The sequence below is a fragment of the Eimeria tenella genome, genomic scaffold, assembly GCF_000499545.2.
Source record: "Eimeria tenella Houghton genomic scaffold, Eth_scaff56, whole genome shotgun sequence".
Lineage (NCBI taxonomy): Eukaryota > Apicomplexa > Conoidasida > Eucoccidiorida > Eimeriidae > Eimeria > Eimeria tenella.
In genome coordinates this window covers 39,150-61,844 of record NW_013543415.1, presented here as the reverse complement: position 1 = coordinate 61,844, position 22,695 = coordinate 39,150, and the positions used below count along the sequence as shown (strand labels likewise).

Sequence of the window (22,695 nt, the reverse complement as noted above, 5' to 3'; positions counted from 1 at the left end):
ATACAGCAGGCACTGGCGTATTACTCACCTTGCTTCAGTGCTCTCTGGCTAAGGCACGCTCACGGAAGCCTCTAGCCGGACTGTTGGCACGGGATGTCGAGGCCCAGTACGTTCTTTTTTCCGTCAAATACGAACTGAATCCGTGACAGCGCTACTTGCCATCAAACGAAAGACACTGTGCAAAAGCACGTGCAGTTCAGTAGAAATACCAGAACGAAGCGCACTTTTTCGGTCCAGATAAAGAGGCGACATACTTGGCTGTGTCGAGGTACTGCCCACCAGAAAGTCAAGCTAAGTGCTCCAGACCAACAAGGTAACGCTGGCGCCTTGAAAGTGTCAGCACGTCTGAAAGCACGCTCCAGCTGTGCAGGTCCGGTTGGCCGGAGTTTCAATATAAGCCTTCAATATCTGCGGCGTTCTTTGCGGTGCAGGGGATAATTCGCTCTTTCCCGTTCTCATTTAGGCATACACTCAAGCAGCCACATAACAGTAGCCACATAACAGCTCGCCACACTTGTATCACAGCCGCGCACTCCACAGTATTTTGCTCTTACTTCCAACAGGCTGCTCTCGGTACTCACTCTGTTACTCGGCGCCGAGTGACGCGTATCGGGGCGGAACGTGGTCTTCCCACGTTTCCAGCGGCAGCATGGCACTTACTGTCTGCGTCCATAGCATGATTCATGCCAAAGTGGAGGGTGAGGGATCTCGGCGTACACGGCCGTAGGCGGCGCGAGGTCGTTCTTTCCCAGCTCGTCTTTGCGTGTTGCACATGGGCAGTAGTATGACCGGTGAGTCATCTGTACGCAACAGCAGCATGGGTATTGTGGGGAGAAACGAAAAAACTCGTTATCACAGACCGTCAACGGTTTTCCAGTGTTTTGAAACCGGCTTCTTCTAGCATGTCGCTGAACGTGCACGTGGGTGCACGCAAAAGAGTCTGGTGCGGAATGTGTGCGTGCGCGCAGCTGCACAGCAGATAACATACAACGCAAGCTTTGCACACAGCCACATCTTGCCGACTTGCGGCTGAACTGCAGAGACGGCGGCCAGCAGTCAAACAGCACGCAATCCGCCATTTTTGTGAAGCCTTCGCTAGCTATTCACGCTATCAGAAGCAGACAAACACACGAATACGTCCCGAAGCTGTGATACGACAAGTATATACATTCACCAACTCTGGACTGTGAGCTGGCCATTTACAGCGCAGCAGGACTTCCTCACAAAGCACTCTTCACATACAATACTCCATTATTGGGTAGCATGAAGGGACTAAAAGCTCTGCGAATTTGCTGAATCCTAGCACGCGTTGTTGACATTCATTGCAAGGACTCTTTGTCGCCAAGTGGGAGGCTGCTTGCTGTCTTTCGGCCCAATCACGCAGTGCCACTCCAGACTTTTCGGAATGCCAGCAAGAACCTCTATTCTTCACAACTTCGCATTCCTAACGCAACCAGCGTATGCGCAAAAAACATGCAGACGCTCACTTTCTGAGCTACGGAGGGCTCTGCGTCTGTCGGCACATGCTTGCATTGCAGTTTTCCCCGCCGTTCCATCTTGCCTGACTTGCAGATTGCAATCCTGCACTCGTCCCTCCAGCATCTTGCGTGCAGTACCTATTGCATAGCTTCCAATTAAAACGCCGCGAAATTCTTACGTGGAAACGGTTTTCATTCAATGCATACGCACTAACAGGAAAATGCTGTCAAGCATTAGCAATTCTCCTGGCAGCTGATTAATGACAGCGACCTTCCTGTCTCGCGGTCGTGCACTGCATGTAGGGTCAATCCTTGGGCCGTGCCGCAAAGCCTGCATTTGGCATGAATTCCAGGAAACTGTGAGCGCAAATGCCGCTTTCCCTTTCTGAACTGCGGCGCACGATCTGATGCGGCATCATACACAACGTGCACTACGTAGGCATGGAATAAACGTTCTAGAGGAGATGCATAATTCACCTAAGCCACTGCTACAGTGTATCCAGGTTCCAAATGCTCAATAAACACGCACAGCAGTAATCAGGGAATCTCCATCAAGGTGCGTGATAACGCGTGGGCAGGCCGAGGCGTATTCGTGAACGGCACTTTCGTAGTCCATTCAATGGCCACTGAAGTGGTGTGCACTAATCACACCAAGAGTTGGACCGCATGCAAGCGCAACACGATCCGTCCGTATATCTGGGTGCACAGATTTGTATTGCTTGTAGACGCGAATCTTTGCGGTGATTGATGCTCCCCGCACACGTGCACACGCGATGAGCTTTTCTGTCGCAAGTCAGACTGCCTGACGATGGGCCACAGCGAAAACATGTGGGAGCGCAGGTGGCGCAGTCCTGTTGTGTAAGAGCTGAAGAAATAATTACCATTCTGGGGAATGACCTTCAATTGACTACACACACAACCCTATTTGCAGTGAAAAGCACGAAGCATGCCAGCGGGCAGACGTCTGGCCAAGAGCATCTGCTCACTTCGGTACTCACGGCACTGCAGACACTACCCAGGAAGAAGTAGCTTACAGCGTCCGCTGTTGTTTGAGCAAAATTCATAGGTAGCCTGAACACGCTCAGTGCAACCATAGCTTGTCCGCTGATGACCTTGCTTCATACCTGGTTGCAGCACTATGTCTCGCAATTTGTTACTCTTCCCGCACGTGCCAGACAAATCCATTGGCAAGTGCCGAAATCGCACTCTCTATGAAGTTGTACACACAGACGTGCGAGCGGCGCTTCTTCCGCGTCTTGTTGTCGGCGATGTACACGTGCACCTTCGAGATTATTCCCGAATGCGTCTTAGACACTCTTGTTCTATATCTGGCCAATGATTGTGCCCGGAAGTAAAACCGCTTGTTGTCAAAGCTCTTAGAACTAAGCCGAATACCTCAGAATCAGGTCGTGGACGTCCACCAGTGGCTTGAAACGACAAGGAACTACATGGTGAACTTGTCAACAGGAGCAGTGGAGGTGAATTCTTTTGCTGTTGTTGAGCATTACTAGGATTACGCTGGTGTCGGAAAGCTTGGGTTGGCAAACGATTATGTCCACCACGCAAACGCAAGGCATTTCCATCAGGCTGTTTTCTAAACGCATCAGTTCCATGGGACAACGCCCGCCGAAGTCGCCGCGACGTGGACGCAGCTTTGTTGTGCAGCCAGACTAGCTGTGGTGCTTCATTTCACCAACACGCAGGAAGCTGCGTCTAAGAGCCAACCCTAAACAGAGTACTTTGGAAACATCGTCACTAGCCCAGATGCGGGTCCTGCATGGCCGGCTGCAAAACAAGTCGTCCGAATTAGTGCACCTACCCATCCTCTAGACGCTCTGCGCCACTTAGACGCCTTGCGCTGCATGTCCATGGGCCTGGATTGAACAGTATAAGTGAATGCAGCAGTGTTCTAGCAACCACTTACATTCTGCGTAGCGAGTGGTGAGCGGAAACCATCTTCAGGCAAATTGCACACGACGAAGCTTCACCTTGTTTTCAGGATTCACTTCCCAGAAGCAAAACCCAATCATAACACCTGAAGCTCATAAAGGCCTACATGAAGGCAGCTCCAACTTAGCCCCTCAGCTGCCGATTCTCAGCTGTGCCACGTAGAAATATGGCACAGCAGAACTTGATTACCTGCAGCCGTGGAAGAACTAGGAATCGCCGCGGCCTGTGGCCTCTCTGGAGGGACGGCGGTACAGGACAAGTTTAGCATGGAAGCGAGTAAATATACGACTTAGCCTCCAAACACGTGTCGCGGTGCTCGCATCCTGCAACAGACGAAACTTACTTCTTAGTCGTCTGCCTGGCTGTTAAGCCACAAACAGATTGCTGGTTGGTGGAAAGCCAGCAAGAATCGTAGTGTGTAGGACAGGTTTATGCTGCTCCGGGCGATTTGTCACTTTGCTGTCAAAAGACAAAGATTGGGATTCTGTTCCCGCAGACAATAAGATTCCTTTAGGACTTGTAAGCAGCTCACTATCTAATATTTGTGAAGGAGGAGCGTCATGTCGACCCCTGCGCGACCCTGTCCCTGGATGTGTCTTCCGACGCTGGCGTTTCAAACAAGTGCAATGCAGGAGTGCATTGCAATACACGCAGCTGGCGTGACACGTCCCACAGAGCGCCTGATACTGTTTGTAGCCATCGGGTTTCAGGCTGAGGTGGCGCTGACCAACGAAACACACACGTCAGCATGCTGCATGGCGGCACACCGACACGATTGCTCTACCACGTCCAAGAATTGTCGTGGCTGCAGGTCCGCGGTTGGGCGAAATACGTGCAGCCCTCATTCCAAGCTCCACCAGCCGTTGTCTCTGGATGGTGCACACCCTGGCAAAATTCCGACGTCAATCTGATGTCTTTGGTTCACCAGCTTGCTTGAGAAAGCCAGTGCTTCTAGTGGACGCTTGCTTGAGGTCTGAACTCAGCCACGCGCTGACCCTTTCATTCGTGCATTTGGTCAAGCGCTCATCAAGAATGCATTGCACTCACATCAACGCTTGCATTCTGCGAATCAATTGCTTTTCTCTATCCTTGAATACGTTTCAACTCTCCCCCAAGTATACTGGGCCTCGCAGCAAACGTTATCTCACGTTCGAGCAACTTCCCCCCTAAATTCAAATCCTCCTCTGTTTCGTGCCCTAGGAATCACTTCATGTCGCGTATCTGTATTCTTTGCCCTCAAAGCAACGGACTGTCTGTGCAAACTCAATGGTGTTTTTTAACTTAATCACTGCGCTGTAACGGTGTGCCACGCGAAAATCCCACAATGTTGATTTGTGTCCCGCTTCCACTCCAAAGGGTGCAAAAAATTCTTCCTTGTGCTTATGAATTAGTTCAGTGGTGCATGCGGCGGAACGCCGCCTTCGTCAGAGGGCGCCCATAGACAGGCTCGAAGCGCGCGCGTCATTTATGGCCATTCCACAAATGCCTTTCACAAGTGGCTGGCAGAGAGTGGTCTTGCTTTTGAGCAAGGTTATACGCATCGGCACTCTCCACAAACGCTTCAGACAAAGCACGCTCGCCTCCACCGAGTTCCAAGGCCTAACGCTTGCTTAAGGAAAAATGTGTTACTTAGCAGCGACCGCGGTACTGCCTGCTTCTATGCGCTGACTGTTGTGACCTTGTCTACGAGACTGCGGCATCCACGTTTTACGAAGCTCCCTTGCAGTAGCCCATTTCCCTCGTTAACGCCAGTGGCTCACTTGCTGGCGATGTCCATGTGCCATGCAGTGGTGGTCTCCAAGATGCCTTTTCAGTGCAACGGCAGGCAGTTTTGCACAAGTAAAAAGCTTTGAATGGGAGTACGTAGAATGATTTGGGAAGAGCAAAAGAAAGCTGGGTGCAGCAGTTCAAAGAAGCAGTCGAACTTGAGAAATCTTCTGGTGCCCGCGGCATCCGGTAAACTCGACTACCGCAAGAAGAATTCGACTTCAAGCACAGCCTGCGGCCTGCAACTCCAGGCCCTCACGGCCGAAGTATCGCGGCGATACGCTGGTCTGCGTACCATTCAGATATGACTGTCCCGAAGAGATGTCTATGTCTGCAAAATGACCCACGCGCGCTTCATTTCGAAAAAGTTCCTGCTCCCTGCATGCTTACATAGAGAATGGCCGAGGGGCCTCTAATCACAGGAAACCAACGCAAAAGATGCGCCGCTTTCGAAGAAGGTTCCAATACATCACGCTGGCAACGTAGGGCTGACAGTTCCAGCCTTGGCCTCGCGATGCTTAATCGAAAGAATGTGAAGTGTGCGCTGGCGCCGCCTCAAACGCAATGCAAAACCTTCTTGAGCCACTCTAATTTGTGGGTGCTAATCGCCAAGCGGGTAAATCCTGCTGTCTCCTAGCATCCCCGCACTTGCTGGTGAATGACAAAAGAACAAAGTTGTTCCAGCCGAAATGCTTCAGGTGCATTCCATCATTTAACCATCGACTGAAGAAAACTCAGCGCAATTTAGCTGCATCTTCGCGCAGGCACCGAGCCAAGCAGACGCGCTCTGGATCGCCGAATCTACAGTAAGGGACGTCGAGGCACAGCAGGGTGCAGCGCGTCAAATGGTTGCCCCGAATTCTCCCCTCACGGCTAAACCTTGAGTGAAACGTGCTCAACAGCCTGGGAAAAAAGGGGCACGTTTTATCGCTTGATGACAACGATCCCATTAAGGCCAGCGTTGTCTCGGGCAGCACGATATGCATATGCAACGAACACATTAATGTCGAATATCTGTGCAAGCCGCAGCAATAAGGTCCCTCATACATTTTGCGAATGTCACCTCACGTGCTTTGAATGAAGTCACACCGGTTCCTAAGCGCAGAGAGACGCTTCCAACGCTTTCCCACCAATTCTTAGAATAAACGGCCTGCATGCCTTCCGAGATATACTAATGGATTGTTCAGAGCACGCACTGAGTAGCAAGCCTGAACTGAATTTGTTCACATCCGCGAATGTGAATTGTGGCTCCTCCTGGCTTCAAATGCTGTACTGGCCCTACGCACGCCTTTTGAGCACCATACACCTCAGCACTGCAGTAGCCCATCTACTTACAACAAATTGAATACTGGGCGACAATCTGGTAAACTCGTGGTTCCTGGATAAGCTCTGACTCGCCTAAAAGTCCTCATGCAGCGTTCGTGCCACAGGCGTTAGGGGTCCACACAGTGCGCCACCCAGCTGGGAGCAACAGGGCAATTTACTCAGTTTTGAATTGCTAGCCACTAAAGACTATTTCCAAACAGCATATACAGGGTTTGTGTCATACCGCTTTCAAATCAGTGTGCATCAGCAGGAAGACAATTAAAACGGTGCCGCTGCTTGCCACAAACAATTCATTTCAAGGCCAACACGCACCTGCATGTTCCTGCGCGTCCTACTTTTCTCCGCATTCTATACGTAGTGCCTGGCGCAGCTGCGCCGGTGCAAGCTACCGAAAACTCTCGGAAATGTTTAACTCCCATGGCTGCACTAATTACAGATGGAGTTTCTACACACGTTCACCGCACAGCAAAACAGATGGAGCTCACCGACGTCACGAACAAAGGTTCCACTGCTTGGCACATATGGATGGCCCCTTTACTGCATCGACCTACAATGACCATGACACCCAGACACTACATTCCGTGCATTCTTCACACACGAGCTACACACCAAGGAACGCTGCAGTGTTCAGCACCCCTGCTCGGCGACAGTTGCTCTACGTCTCCAGATACTGCCTTCATTGCATCTGCTGCGTGCGAAACGGTGCCACCAGTCTCAGTCCAGTCGTAATAACAGACACGTAGCTCGGACCAAGCTAAACAGCCGGAGCAAATGCCATCACAGCCGTTCCACAGATATGTCGTGAAACAATGTAAGCGGTGCCAAGCTCAGCTCAGAGCCGGAAAGCACCCGCTAAAGAACAATGTCCACGGAAAACAACATCCGTGAGCACTTTATCCAGAGCAGTCTCGAGGTCGCTCTTAGCGTTCTACGGACCGCAAGTACGGGACATGCCTCAGAGCTGCTGCGTTCTTTCAGTCATTCTGGGCTCTTCTCGTCAACAGTATTGCACCAGAAGACAGTGCGCAGCAGTTGTCGCGAGCTCTTGAGCTTCTGCCTCGCAGTCCGCATCCAAAGCAGAAACAATTCCTGAGAGTGACACTTTAGCGCACTTCCTGAAGCGCAGCAGCAAATGTGACATACAGCAGGCACTGGCGTATTACTCACCTTGCTTCAGTGCTCTCTGGCTAAGGCACGCTCACGGAAGCCTCTAGCCGGACTGTTGGCACGGGATGTCGAGGCCCAGTACGTTCTTTTTTCCGTCAAATACGAACTGAATCCGTGACAGCGCTACTTGCCATCAAACGAAAGACACTGTGCAAAAGCACGTGCAGTTCAGTAGAAATACCAGAACGAAGCGCACTTTTTCGGTCCAGATAAAGAGGCGACATACTTGGCTGTGTCGAGGTACTGCCCACCAGAAAGTCAAGCTAAGTGCTCCAGACCAACAAGGTAACGCTGGCGCCTTGAAAGTGTTAGCACGTCTGAAAGCACGCTCCAGCTGTGCAGGTCCGGTTGGCCGGAGTTTCAATATAAGCCTTCAATATCTGCGGCGTTCTTTGCGGTGCAGGGGATAATTCGCTCTTTCCCGTTCTCATTTAGGCATACACTCAAGCAGCCACATAACAGTAGCCACATAACAGCTCGCCACACTTGTATCACAGCCGCGCACTCCACAGTATTTTGCTCTTACTTCCAACAGGCTGCTCTCGGTACTCACTCTGTTACTCGGCGCCGAGTGACGCGTATCGGGGCGGAACGTGGTCTTCCCACGTTTCCAGCGGCAGCATGGCACTTACTGTCTGCGTCCATAGCATGATTCATGCCAAAGTGGAGGGTGAGGGATCTCGGCGTACACGGCCGTAGGCGGCGCGAGGTCGTTCTTTCCCAACTCGTCTTTGCGTGTTGCACATGGGCAGTAGTATGACCGGTGAGTCATCTGTACGCAACAGCAGCATGGGTATTGTGGGGAGAAACGAAAAAACTTGTTATCACAGACGGACAACGGTTTTCCAGTGTTTTGAAACCGGCTTCTTCTAGCATGTCGCTGAACGTGCACGTGGGTGCACGCAAAAGAGTCTGGTGCGGAATGTGTGCGTGCACGCAGCTGCACAGCAGATAACATACAACGCAAGCTTTGCACACAGCCACATCTTGCCGACTTGCGGCTGAACTGCAGAGACGGCGGCCAGCAGTCAAACAGCACGCAATCCGCCATTTTTGTGAAGCCTTCGCTAGCGATTCACGCTACCGGAGCCACCCAGACACACGGATTCGCCCCCGAGCTGTGCTTTATTACATGCAAATGCATGCAACATCCGCGAGCTGCGCGCTGATTATTCGCATTTCCGCAAAACTTCAGTAGGGACACCAAGTAAGTTGAAGCCGCAGAGGAACCTCTTAGTACGTAGCACACAATGTCGGCATTCACTGTGGACATTGTTCCACGCGAAATGCAAAGGCTACTCGTCGTATGTTGTCTAAATCGGCCATTGTCTCTCCAGACCACGGAAGCCCAAAACAGCGCTGGTCTTGTTAAGAATGCTATTGCATTCTTAACAAGACCAGCGTCCATGCAGAAACCATGCAGAGGCTCACTCCTGCAGCTGATGAAGGGTAGCGACGTTTTTGCCTTGGGGGTGCGCACCGCACATGAGACCAATCCTTTTGACGTGCCCTAATGCTTGATCCTAACAAAAGAATCCACGATGTCGTGGTCTTAAGCCTGGCGTCGTGTACTTTTTCTTCAGCGCAAATTGCGCCTTTTTTATCAGAGCTGCAACGCACGCTCTGCACCGTCTGTGGTGTGTGCAGTCTCCACGTGCTCTATGAGTGCAGGCTGCAGCTGTCACGTAATTGCCAGTAAAGCTCGAGCGAATGCGCCAGCGGGCCGCGGCGGGCTCACAGATAGAGATGCCCTCACAGATCGCAATGTCGCTGTGCACTTTTTGGTCATTAAACTGGCATTTCATCAATCGCATGATGAAGTAGATCTTTTGCGGGCCCAGGAAGCAAAATTTGTAGTGCTGAAGAGACGGGCTGGACTGCCTGTAGGCAGGAGCCTGTACACTAACTCTGGATGAACGATGCTCCCCGCACGCATTCACACGAGATGAACTTCTGTGCCAAAAACCAAAGTGCTTGCGGGTAGGCTACAGCGAGAGCGTGTGAACGGCGGAGTGGCTTCAAGCGATCAGTGCAATCTATTCTTACCACCCGCAGCTGGCACTGCCTCACATCAAGGCAGTAGTGTGTTTCTCAAGTCGTCATTTCTCCTGCCCGTGCACGTGACGAGGCTACACTTTCAAGCAAGCGTGCACAGACAAAAATGTGTTGGACATTTCGCCTGAGTTTGCTTGACGAAAACGTACGTGTGAAGCCTTAGGAGCACTTCCCCAGTCGTTCCTGGCGTCCCTGCCGTTTTATCTGGTTGCCCATTGCACCCGAAAGTGGAGCCGCATTCTGTTAGGGCTGCAAGAGCTAAGCACGAAACCTTAGGTTTAGGTCTTTGATGCTCAGTAAGATGTGGCACGCAACTGTGATGCTGCTTTTCTCGTGGAGCGTTGAGCAACAAAAGTCTGGGAAGGCAGTCTCACCGCCTTTTAGCATTGTGTGAGATACAAAGAGCGGGGCTTCACACAGTTTTAGAATGCATTCATGAGGAGCACCTAGGTTGAGCTTAATCCACGATGCATCATTCAGGCCTGACACTTCATGCAAACTCCCAAGCAACATGCAGCAATGCACATTCCCTCGGGAATCTATGGATCACACTGAACTGATCCACTGAACATCGCGGTAGTGACACGTAGCCTTTCCGCACAAAAGGCAAGTCCATGCCAGAAACGTCTTCATTCTTCGACAAAAATGCAAGCAGCAACTTGAATACCGAGGGAACCGCAAATTCTGCATAGGCCATTTGCTGTTAGTACAAAACTGGGCAGGAAGGATGGAGCCAGAAGCAAACGTGGAAAACGCACCGCCGTATATACCTGTATCTCACTTGTAGTCCAGTGCCGCGCAGGTCTTATAACAAGTAGATACACCGTTTCTCACTACTAAGACACATCAAATGCTAAAACGTCTTTTTGGGCAGCAGAGCGCTGAGGAGTCAGCGGCTGGGGGCCCAAAAGATCCAGTGCTCAACCGATTCAAAAATATAAGCCCTCAAAGTCGTGGGCTGTATTTGCCAAGACACAATCTTCTCTCTGTCCTTGCTTCACTCAACGTGTGCCGTCAAAACGGGACAAAAGGATAAGTTACCAACCATTTCAACGCACGCAGAGGCTCAAAGCTGTGTCCTTTCTTTGCGCTGCGAACGCCATCGCCGCCTCTTCCATCGAGCCACGCACCCAACGTCCACGGGCAAGAAACGCACTTTCTGCACTTTCTCAAGTAATTTAGTAGTTTGGTGGCAGTATGCGCTCCATACTTCTTCCGCTGGCAGTGGATTTTCACTTACTTTGCATAGACGCATTGAAAAATACAATGTGATTAGCTGAATACAGCACCATGCTGCTACTCGCCGGTACAGCTGAAATGTTCGACTAGAAAATGCTCACAGCATCAACACTGACTTAAGCAATGGGTCGCTGTCAGCATAGAGTGGGATAGAGACGAACACAACTGAAAATCGACAAGCTGCGTGTTCAGCTCTCTTCAAACTATTCAAGCTTTTTTCTGGAGAGCAGTGCGCACCACCCTCTCTGGAGAGCGTGCCATTCAATTTGTCCTTGCTGCCTTCAGCTTACCGCATAACCAGTTATCCATATTCCTGTGATATATCTCTGTAGGGCATATAATGACGTATGCCAGCGTGAGAAAGATAATCCCGTTCCAGCAGTGATAGAAGCAGTGTTGTGATCTTGCCAAATTTGCCGCCTTCGATAATCGCAACGATGGGAAAGCTGTTGGGTAGCCAGCTACTTTCGTTAAAGGAGTCTTCTTGAGGTTCCACGGAATGTGATGCCTTGCGTCCCACCTATCAAGGCCAAACGATTGGCGTTTTTTGCGTGAGAGCAACCACAAAGCCGTACACATCATCTGCGTAGTCTCAATGAGCATCTGCGTCTAATATTGGGCAAGTTTCCACCTTCAGGAAGCCAGGTGACAAGAGAACAAAATCGCGTCTTCGAAACTGAGACGCTGTTGCCATTGATTTTACTCTGTCACGGTTGCACTATTTGATCATCGTTGTCCACTAAACGGTGATACTCACGAATGAGCTTGTGCACTCCAAAAAGCTGTATGTCAGCTATGGAGTGTATGCAGTCTGTGCAGATCACGTTGGGATGTCCACGAAGAGCACAAGTGAAGCTTTGAAGCACACCAAGGTACAGTGAGGAACTTCACTATATCCGCATCACTTCTCTCATTTAAGAGGGAAGTGATGATGGTGTCTTGAAGTTCCAGATTTTTCCAAAACCACAGTAACCAGCGATAAGCACAACGCCGCTCATGTGTCCTGCCTTTGTTCAAAGTAATTTGTGCTTGCCGGGCAGGCACTAGGGATAGCACTGAGTTGCCTGCGTTAGGTCAAGAAGTATTTGGAATGAATCTGAGTGCACAAAGCAAAAGATTATCAAGTTAATTGCATAGCGACAAAACTATGCAAAAGGACAGCACGATGAAGCCATTCAAGAATGGCGGCAGTCAAGTAGCTCACAACTGAGTAAAATCGACCATGCGGCATTCGCTGTGAGATCGCAGAACACATCACTAGAATCTACTAGGCATGTAAAGCATTCGTTAAAATATTAACTACTTCCGCATCGTTCAACATTCCATTCAATGCATCAGCATACCACATGTACGCAGGTTACTTACGCCTACGGTTTAACGCCAATGATTAATTCCCCAAAGCATCATAGACACAGTTGACACCGCTTAGAAAGACGTGTAGCAGAAAAGATGTGTAAGAGATGTGCAAACAGGAGCTAGGGAAAGTACTTTCTGTGAAAATGGTGTGTTAAAGTGGAATAGGGGTTTTCTTGCTGACTACTAAGCTCCTGCGTACGGAATTTCGCAGTCTACGCGCAATGGAACTTTTCCGTGGAACAACGTTCTGCGTACCGGATTCTTCAGTGTGTCTACGTGCAATTACAGCTTCTGAGGGGACCCCAATTACTTGAGTCTACCTAACATACATCCTGATTATTGTAGGCTCATCGTACAATCTTTCGGAAGTTTACTGCATCTATCTCAAAAGCAGTATCGATGGAATTTCTTCTCCGTTTGATCTTTGCGTCCGAAATCCAACTAGTCCAGAGCTATCTGGTGTTCTGAAACGTCTGCTCATGCGCATTCGTGCCCTTGTCCGCCAAAGCCACATTAAATCATGTAGGACTGATATTATTTTATAGCCTTTCGTTTTTTCACCCATTTCAGGGAGGAAGCATTCACGACTCCATATATTTCCGTATGGGTTGGGCTAGCTCACTTTCCTTGTACATCACTTCAGTCTGTGCTGTCGACAGAGGTTGAAGTTTGCTTAAATGGTAAGCTCCCAAGCATTCCATCGGCAAGAGCAGTGCAATGCGCCTGGACTAACACATCCAGTTCCTAGCCCTTCAGTAGTACAATTAACTTCAAAAGCAACGTTGGCCCGTACCTTCTGCGTGTTCCCTTGATTACTACCTTTGCAAGAGGCTCTATATCCCCGAATTTGCACTACTTCTTTGCTATGCACAACATCTCTTCCACATCGTACTCGCAGACGCCTAGCATGCTTCAGTTTTGAGCGGCCTCCAATCGAACAGAAAATATCTAGGTAATCTTACCCCACTCCCAGATGTCATGGCCCTTCCAAAGTTTGTTAGATAAAGAAAGCACTTGGTCGGTATCCGCTGCAAGCACAACACTAGTCCGTGGGTGATTGCGCTGTGTCAGCGACTATTTCGTAGTAATGCTTGCAACATCGCCACTCGAATGATAAGCCTTTTGAGCCTGGTCTTTGTTCTATTTTTCAGCTGAAGCAGTGCCAGAGTCGGCGCGTCAGGCTAACCGTGAAGGCATTCTCGTCGTCTACACATAAGGTGCAGCCTGCTCCTGCTTCTAAAATACCCTTAGGGAAGGAGCAGCAGTTTTTAGCTGGCTTCGAAATATATGATACCGATGCCCGTGTTTTTCCCAGTGTCCAGGTGGATGGGCAGCATGCACATTTTGTTGACGTGTTGACCGGTCCCTTTTGAGAAATATTACGGACATGAAACCTTTTCGCGAAATTACTACACCTCATGCCGCCGCTCCACAAGTGTATTGCTCTTGCGTGTCTCCTGTTACGTCAGTAGGGACTCACTGAGTCCAAGTGTTCGCCGCTTTCTTCAAGCTGTTGCCCCTTCACCTCCAGATCTCTCCTAGCTTCTTTTAATCGAACTGCCTTGGAGACAGTTGTTGCTAGTGTAATGGCGAGCATAGTAATCATAATCACGGCTAGCTGAGCCCGAATGGGTGACGATCTCCGTTTGCGCCTCACCGTATGATCCGATCTATAGACGAGCTTGTTCTCACTCGTTCCCTCAGGCAGATTAGAAGTTTCTTGGACGTAGAGGCCTGGTAAGCCAATATTTCTTTGGTTAGTTTCCTCCAGTGCAGCGGAAACAAGCACTACCCAAAAGGAAACAACAGTTAAGAAGCCAAGCATCTTAAGATGAAGAAGATTAAAACGCAAATATTTTTTCGAATTTCATCAGAATGGAATTCCTACGTCTCTGCGGAATCAGTTAGACAGGGATTGCATCAATGTTGCCAATCGAGCGCAGTTTGCCGCCTCGCCCCTTTGATTTTTATTCCCAGTGGCTCCAAACAGCGTTGCTGTGCCGCCAGTCCCCCTGACTTAGATTTCATTTTAAGAAACTTGCATTTTCTGTTTCATATTCCAAGTTTTCATTCCAGTTTCGTGCAAAGTACCAGGAGCGCGCTGGTGAAACTTGGTGATGCATGCGAGGCCGAAGGCCCGCAGCGATCGTTGCATCGAAACAGTTGTAATAATCATTGTCAAACACTCGCTCAAGTAATGGAGCCGGAGAAACACTTCCTAACACATTAAACAAAGATAAGAGATGTTGGTTCTCAAGTGCGCAACGCTGAGGTTGGTGACATCACTCACCAGTGCGCTGGCACACTATTTTGTGTGTTTTTCATTGACTACTTGTAGTTATTCTCACGTAGAGATCAGCAAGTGCCTGCACTCCGTTATGACATTCCTTTGAATGTGACGGCTGTGCATGAGTCCCCTACAAATGCGATTTCACCACTCCGTTCAGACTGTCGCACGACGGTTGAGTTACGTAGATCGCTGAGGGACGCACTGTGGAACGTTCTTCCATTCATCTTCAATTTGTTCTGTGACAGATTATCCATGAGCACTGTTGAGGACTGGTGTGCACAAGCTGAGCATTTGAAAGAACGCTACTAGAAAACGTGTTCAGTCTTACCTATAAACCAACATTACAGTGAAAGCAGCTGCGCTGATAAATCGAAGTCCGCAGCAGTTACAATGTCGCATGTGGAACTAATAGTTAAACAGCGTCTCCAGGAGCAGCTAAGCACTAGCTTCCACAAGAAAGTCTGGCACGATTGGCTGGACCTGCGCGACTTTGTCCAGAATAAAGGAAGGAAATATAGCTATGGAGTGCTAAGTGTGTGGCTTCCTTACTGCAAGCTCGGGACCAAACGAGGCTAGATGGGTTGAAGATCCAAAGCATCAAATTAACTGCTAAGAATAGAAAGCTCTGGAAGAAAAAGACTCTCGCCAGGAGATGCAGTGCACCATAACTTAGCTCGGAAACAGCCCCATGCAGCCCAGGCAAAAACCGCTCAACAACCCCTTGCCGGTGCTATAATCTGCATCAGACAGGCTGGGCCGCATCGTCACGCTACAAAGTGCAGGCGTACAGGAATCCGCTTTCTGATCAGTCAAGGAAAGGGTAGTGCAATGCTACCATCAACATAGTGGCTGCACCTCGCTCTAGGCACCACTGACTGTAGCGCAGAAACAGTCTCAGAGAACAACGAAAAGGCATCTAGCTTGAAAATTGGCCGGCTAAGTGCAGGTCCACTGACGTCCCACTTGTAAAAGAACAGTAACCCCGATGAGGCAGTCTCGCAAGTAGCCTTGCGGGCTCCGGAGCACCGCATAGCATTATTGCCCATCAACCACGAACTTAAAACGAAAGGCGCACTTATCCCTTGTGTGAAGCATGCTTGGCATCGCATCTACTACTGCCAGCCATGCGGCTTCTGCGAAAAAGCTCCACGGAGAAGAAACCACATGGCTGGACTTGTACGCGCAGCACCGTCACCATCCCGTTTATGTTTGGATAAGTAAGTCATAGTACTATTATCTGTAGCTTCTGCTGCTTCTTGCCAGGACGTGCCGCTACAAATCCGCAATCCAATGTGCACTCTTACCTAACCTATCATTATACAACTAGCCAGCTATATCCAATAAAACTGCACGTGGCCATTTCCCTGTTAGCAAGGCCCTGCTACATGCCATCACACCTAGCGCTTTCAGTTATGAGCAAATTAATTGACCTGAAAGGATGTTGCTGTCTACTTCTGAGCAGTTTTACCCAGCAATGGACGCATGTCTGGTCTCCACTTGAAACACAACAGAATGCCAAGCTCCACATAACCAACCTGCTGGCGCTGTTTTTCATACCGCTGTTTCTGGGGATTGTTTTGCAACTACTGCTGTTGCTCTTGTTGCCGCAGAGGAGCTTCTCCTCGCACACTTCTGGTCAGGACATAATGACTAAACATCTTAGACAGGTAGCCATGATCACTGCCCATGCACCCTGCGCCTTTTTAAAAGTCAGCTACCCGAGCAGTTTTGGCTGTTGGCACGCGTACTGTTAATAAGGAAACCTGGCCTTCATGAAGTGCCTCGAGCCACCAGAATCAGCGACAACTGCCACAACACAAGAACCGTGCATGCAAAACTAGTTGATGCAGCAGCAGCCGCCCCTGCTACTACCGCTGCTACACAGTATCGTCGTGGAAGTGCCACTTGACCCCTTTTGGGCCCCGCAAACCCCTGGAGTCGCAGTAGACTCTGTCGTCCACTGGTGGCTGTTTCTCCCTGTTGCTGCTAAGCATTGAGAGCAGCGAAATGCAACATGCCTTGACTCCTAGGGCAGGTGACCACTGGTCATACAGGATAGAGAGACAAATATGTCCGTTGCTGTAGACGTGGGGGTGAACGGGGACAAAAGGAGCCACGAATACCAACTCCGGAGAGTCTGCAAATCCAGAAGCAGCAGAGACAGAAACAAATTGTGCATCGACTGCATTTGAAACCAAGATTCGTCAAGAACTACACACGGCGCGGCAGGTCCCCCTTCAGGGCACGTAGCACTATCTGCATTGCTGGCTACTTGGCAAGTACTACGGCTTCCTTGAAATGGCTTGCTCTCATGGTGTTTGAATCTTGCAAGTTCTTAGCCTGCGACTTCGGTTCGAAGTGGCTCTAGAAAAGCTACGAGGTGATTCCTATTTTTAAATCCCCAGGTACAATCCACGGCCTCCGAGGAGAGATGTTTTCCTCTTTAGTAGAAATCTAATTGACTTTGCTGGCCCAGAGATTCCGCCCCACCAATGGGATACTTTGGAAAGAACTTGAAGCTCAGGAGGAAAGGATCGTTTGCGTATGCGGTGTCCGGAGCCCCTTCAATGGCAACGAGCCATCGAACTCCATCGACAGCTGCTGCTCTGTACTGCAACAAAGACGGGGGAAAGCGTGAAAGCAGTCGAGCGGCTTTGCTGTTCTTGCTGCTGCTGCTGCTGCTGCTGGGTCCAGCTTTGATGGCCGCAGAAGTGTTTCTACAGCTACGCCCATCCCCGACCCCCTCATGCTGAGATGCTCCTTGCTGCTGCTGGTGCTGCTGCTGCCACTGTTGGTGCTGCGGACGCGGGGGGTGCGCAGCAGAAAGAAACTCGGTTGCATCAAGGTCCGCATACTCAAGAGGAAGTACCAACACTATCCCATCCAAAGCCTCACGCAGAAACGTCTGCCTCTCCTTTTCAAGTCTAAACGCACACTCTAAAAAAGAAACCCCCAAATGAGCAGCTGTGTTACTTTGATTGAATGGAACAGAAACAAAGGCTGAAAAAGCATGCGCTGCAGCAGGACAAGCAGGTCAAGCAGCAAACCCCGAGGTTTTGACCCGGTATAGTCACTTGCCTTTTAAACATTGTTGTGTTTCCCCATCTACGACTCAGCTCTCGCCGGCCTTCTTCTGGGGAAAAAGGCACAAGCACCTCCTTAGTCAGTGTTGCCGTTGGTACTGCTGCAGCAGCAGCAGCTGCTGCTGATTCTGGTGCGAAAGTTAGTTTCAGTGCCTCTTCTGATGCTGCTGTTGCTGTTGATTTCGTGTTGCACGGATTTTCTGCTGGCGCCGATACTGACGCTGCGATGCTCCTGTCGTTCTTTCTCATACCGCTGCTACTGCTGTTCATGCTGCTGCTGCTACTGCTTGCCGTGCTGCTGCTTCCGCTGCTGCCCCGAAACCAGCCCCTTCTTCCGCCTGAGACTCCTCCCTCTCCCTGAATGCCCACCTGCTGTACATTCCCCATTTCTAACGAGCTCATCCGAAAACTCTTTTCCGTCGGTTAGTGCTGCGATGGCCTTAATCGCCTTGGGTGTTTCACCTATTCCTCACATGGACTGGCTGAAAGATTCAGCCCGAAGCTGCAGTTAAGTGTTGCTGCATTGCTGCTGCCTCTGCTACTCCAGTGGTGTCTACGATAGTTGCTGCTACTGAGGAGGTGCGGAAGCTCCGGAACATTGATATAGTTGGCACTGTGTTTGTACTGAAGTGATGTCCTGAGTACAGTGTGATCGGTTGGTGCTAATCCAACGTTGCTGGCGTTGCACCAGCTGGTGCTGCTGCTTCGGCTTCTGTGTCGTTGACTTGAAGCGCAAAGCCCGAAATGTTTGTCGTCTTCCACGCATCCATTACTATGGAAAAAATACGTGAATTTAATATAACACGCAACGGGACGCCCAAGGTCCAGGGCACGCATACAGCTGCTTTTGCGGCTCACACCAATGGGTTGCGCTGGCGTTAAGGGAAGGAAATAAAAGGTTAGCAGTCAACAGGTAAATAATTATCGGTTTGGGGCATATGTTTTTGGCGTCACGGTATAATATTTAGAATCCACACTCTTGATAAGAGCTCTGTATTCTAGGGTTCAACGTGTGAGACTACTCAGGGGCTGCAGCCCGTGTACAGCACCTGCTTTATGGGCGCAGTGCCACTGTACTAAAAAGGATCTTGACGTGTTCGTCCTAACAAATTTGAAGAGTTGCTACGTTAATCAAGGTTGTTTAAAATGTGGTGCTGAGGTCACGGTGACAGGATTTGGGGTCTCCGTTGTACAATGTGGCGTGCGTGACTTCAACTAAACACACTACAGGCTCATGACCAACGATTTTTATTGGCGCATTCACCAGTCTTCTAAACATTAGCTGAAGTACACAGCAACCATGCATTCAAGTGCGAAGCACCGTGCACGATATCTGTGAATCTTGGGCAAAGACGCCCACCCTGTGCGGTCCGAAGCCAAACGGTTATGAACAGCGCCTACGTTTGTTCCTGTTTAGCGAGGCTGTGTGTGACGTAGCACGCACACTGTCATGCAATTCCGAACTTGTACTCAGAATTATAATTATATCTAGGGCACTAGTTGGGCTGTTGGGGACTGCAGGTGGGCTAGTTCTGGCTGCTACGTAGACTCAAAGCAGAATGCCCTGACTGTGTATCCTGGCATGTTGGCATTGCTGACTGGCAAGGGGCTTGTGTCTAAAATGTGCGTTGTGTTGCACTGTTTGCATGTCTCTCTACTTACACACTCCACCTGCGATGGACACGCCGCATGCTTGTAAGTGGTGGCAAGACGTGGCATCGATGTCAAGTAAAAGTGAGCCTGAGTAGCCAGTGGTGCTGACTGGAGGTACGCTTACGTTGAGGCCGATTAGTGCTTCTGCAGTGCACTGACTCTCCCATTTTGTTCTGGCTTAGCTGAGGCACTCCGGAAACTTGGCTAATATACGTGTTCTAGTCAAGTTGTAATGACGGGGTCAGATGTTCAGGACCCAGCGAGCTTCACCTACAAGCGGGAGCACCTGAAGGTCTCTTGACAAGATGACAGCGGACCATTTCATTAGGGCACTGCATAGTAGCATGGGCAGTATTTCCCAATCACCATCATCGGCCGAATCACCTGAACATTTCACGAAGTGTCGACCGCAAATTCTCCCAGGACGGTCTGCAGCGTGCTGCAAGGTAATTGGTAGAATAGTTGACGGGCTGTGTGGTCTTTTGTGGGACTTGGAAAGGTAGGCCTCCTTTTACTTGGATTCACGCTAGAACGACCCTGATGCTCTTTGCGGGCATGCGGCATCTGCTCTGTGCAGATGGTCTTGTGCCGAAGGAATATACTACTGTAAAGCTTCCTGAATGGTTATCCGAGTTCTTTGCCAGTGTTGCATTTAGGGATATTGTTTAACCGTGCACTTCGTGCGATCTCTGCAAATTGGCGGAGTCATAGTAGTACTTCAACATTTTCTTCGTGCATGTGCCAAGCGTCACCTGATATATAGCTGCATTCTTCAGAATGTGTCATGCAATGCAAACTAGTGTACTGTGCATGTACAGCGAAGAATACACTGAATTGTCAGCTGTGAACTTATTTGTATTATGTGTAGTAAGGGCGACAAAGGTGAGAAGTTGGAAGCGCTGGAGCCCAAAGCTGTTAATGCAAACGTTAATCTGCTGCTTTACGCCTCATAGGATCATGGGCTGGCTTCCCGCCTGATAGGATCCTGGGCTGGCCAGAACCAACAAAAATTCCCACTGCATGCTTATTTGCATCGTGCAGACCGCGCAGAGTTTCGCAGTTGCACCTTTTTGACTGCACCAGTCTGGACTTTGTGAAATGCCACTTCTCTCCTTCGCGCGACTCCGCAGCACGCTTCCGCTGCTCGTTTTGGGGCTTCGCTATACCAAAGGAGAGCCCGCTACGAGTCACAGACAGGAAACCCATCAACCGGAAAACGGCTAGTTACGGGTTTGTCTGTTGACTAAACCTTGCCCATTTTTCTGCGTGTTTTCCCAGTTTGGCGGCCCCTCGCAAGTTTCAGCTATCAGTTTCACTACGACAGCTGTTCGTGGCTGACGCCATAGACTGCTTTCGAAGTACTCTTAAATGTGTCCATGCAACGAGCGTTTTTTCTCTAAGGAATCTGCTCGTTTTGAAGTCGCCCAGCAAGGAAGCCACCGACCGCTTTCCTGAGGATCCCTACTGAAGCTTATTCTTGGATGTTTGGATGAGATATGCATATTCCAGGCTGTCTTTCCCTTTGCTTCCCATTGCAGCACATGGCTGTAGTTGCTTGTGTTGGTTCAGCCTTTCCTCGTGTACTTCCCAGCAGCTGCCTTCGCTTGCTTTTTTGGCTATTCTGGCTCCTGTGTCTCTTTCTGGAAATGTACTCACTCGCGTCGCATTGATTGCCCTCGGTGCCCCAATGTGTCTGTGGTAGCTGCTGTATAGTTGAAGCTGGGAGCTATATGTAGGCTGGCACAGCCCTTTAAAACAACCGAAGCTTGCTGGGCTTCGTCGTTCAGCGCAGTGTGAGGTCAACCAATGCAGTGGGCAGCAAGAGCCTTTTACTTGCTCAGTTCGCACGAAAGGCGCATTGCTTGTATATTTGGAGCAAAGCAACAGCCGCAAAAAAATATATGCAAAACGAGGGGAAAACCAATTTCAAATGAACGACGTTTACAGGTGAACGGGTGGGATTCACAAACGCAAATAAAATGTCCTGCCGGGACTTTGCTCATAGTCACTGCGTGCAGAGCAAGCGCTGGAACGTATCAGTACTCCGCATTACGTGGCCATCAACGGATGTAGTCGCATCACAGCAATCGATTGACAGGCCGCACGCCCCTATAGTTAACTGCTATCTAGGGGTGTTCATACCGTTGTTCCCGATTTTCGGTGTAAAAAAACCTTTCCTACCTGTTGGATGTCTATTTCTCCGCATACACTTATTTGCTGCCTTCTTGACTGGGAGGCCCATGCCAGGATGCCTGCAGAGAGACAAGACAGGCACGCGACTATCGTCTGATACAACAATATTCAAATACTCACTCGGCATTTCTTCTGTTGACGTAAGGACTGACTGAATTAGATACATTTAAAAAGCTATAGCGTACTCCAGAGGCAGTCGGGCTGTCTTCTAGAACGGGGGCCACATACGTCGGGGGCCTCTGAGGCAAACATGCATTTTCAGTCTGCATGCACATGTAAGGAGTCTGCATGCAAAAGTAAGGTTCGCTAAGAACCAGAAGCAAGTACTAACAGGGAATTTCTACTCACGAAGGGGCTGCTTGGTGGTGAGTCATCAGAAGGACCACTGGAACCCTGTTTGCACATACACACAATAAGGAAGGCTTGGATTTCAGGGAATTGCAGTTGCACGCGTTGAGCGTGTCTGTCGATATTTTCAGTTGTATTCTGAAGACAGCCGCCTATCTAGTGCAGACATGAAAGTTCCAGCAGTTCCGCTGGCCTGTATATGCGTGGGCTACTGCGAAATTTCTCTCTTTATCACCCTTACCAAGAAGTAAAACGAATACAAAAGGCGTCCTACTCTATCGCAAAACCGTTGCCACGCCGATTTCTTCCCCCCCCTTTTTCGTTTTTCCTCCTGCACAATCAAAAACGTTTTGATATTACGTTCCCGCCACGGTGCCTAAATTGCAATGAAAAGCTCGTTAAGAAGCTTGCGAATGCCAGTTCGCGATGCAGTGAGCACATGAAACACGGGGAAAACACAGGATTAGGGCATGAACATCACTATTTTCTGAAATCCTGCTTGACGTAAGAACACACTTAGACTCCCTGGAAGTGCAGACAACGTGGGCATGCGAAGAAGCAACAAGAACGCATTTCAGGCAAGAAAATCGTGCGCAGACGCTGCCAGAATAAATGAGACACCAATGCACTGTGACCTGTATGGAAAGACCCTGCAAAGGCTGCATTCAGGTAAATGGCACATCTAGACTAGTTCAAGCGAGAGCCCTGCTCCTCAGGACCTCAAGTTGTGGGAATGCATGCTGGTTTTTATGATGGCTTCGACTGCAAGTCAGCCATTAACAGTTGTCTC

At 49.8% G+C, this 22,695-nt stretch overlaps 1 protein-coding gene across 1 annotated transcript; it reads right to left on the bottom strand.

Annotated features, from left to right (window-relative positions):
• Positions 1-16,505: 16,505 nt before the first annotated feature.
• Positions 16,506-18,113, bottom strand: ETH_00001515 (ubiquitin-conjugating enzyme domain-containing protein, putative; the record flags this gene model as incomplete). Its single annotated transcript, XM_013377591.1, has 3 exons — positions 16,506-16,765; positions 17,119-17,552; positions 17,707-18,113. The coding sequence occupies 3 exons, from the start codon at positions 18,111-18,113 to the stop codon at positions 16,506-16,508; spliced, it is 1,101 nt and encodes a 366-aa protein (XP_013233045.1).
• Between the last annotated feature and the right edge of the window lie 4,582 nt (positions 18,114-22,695).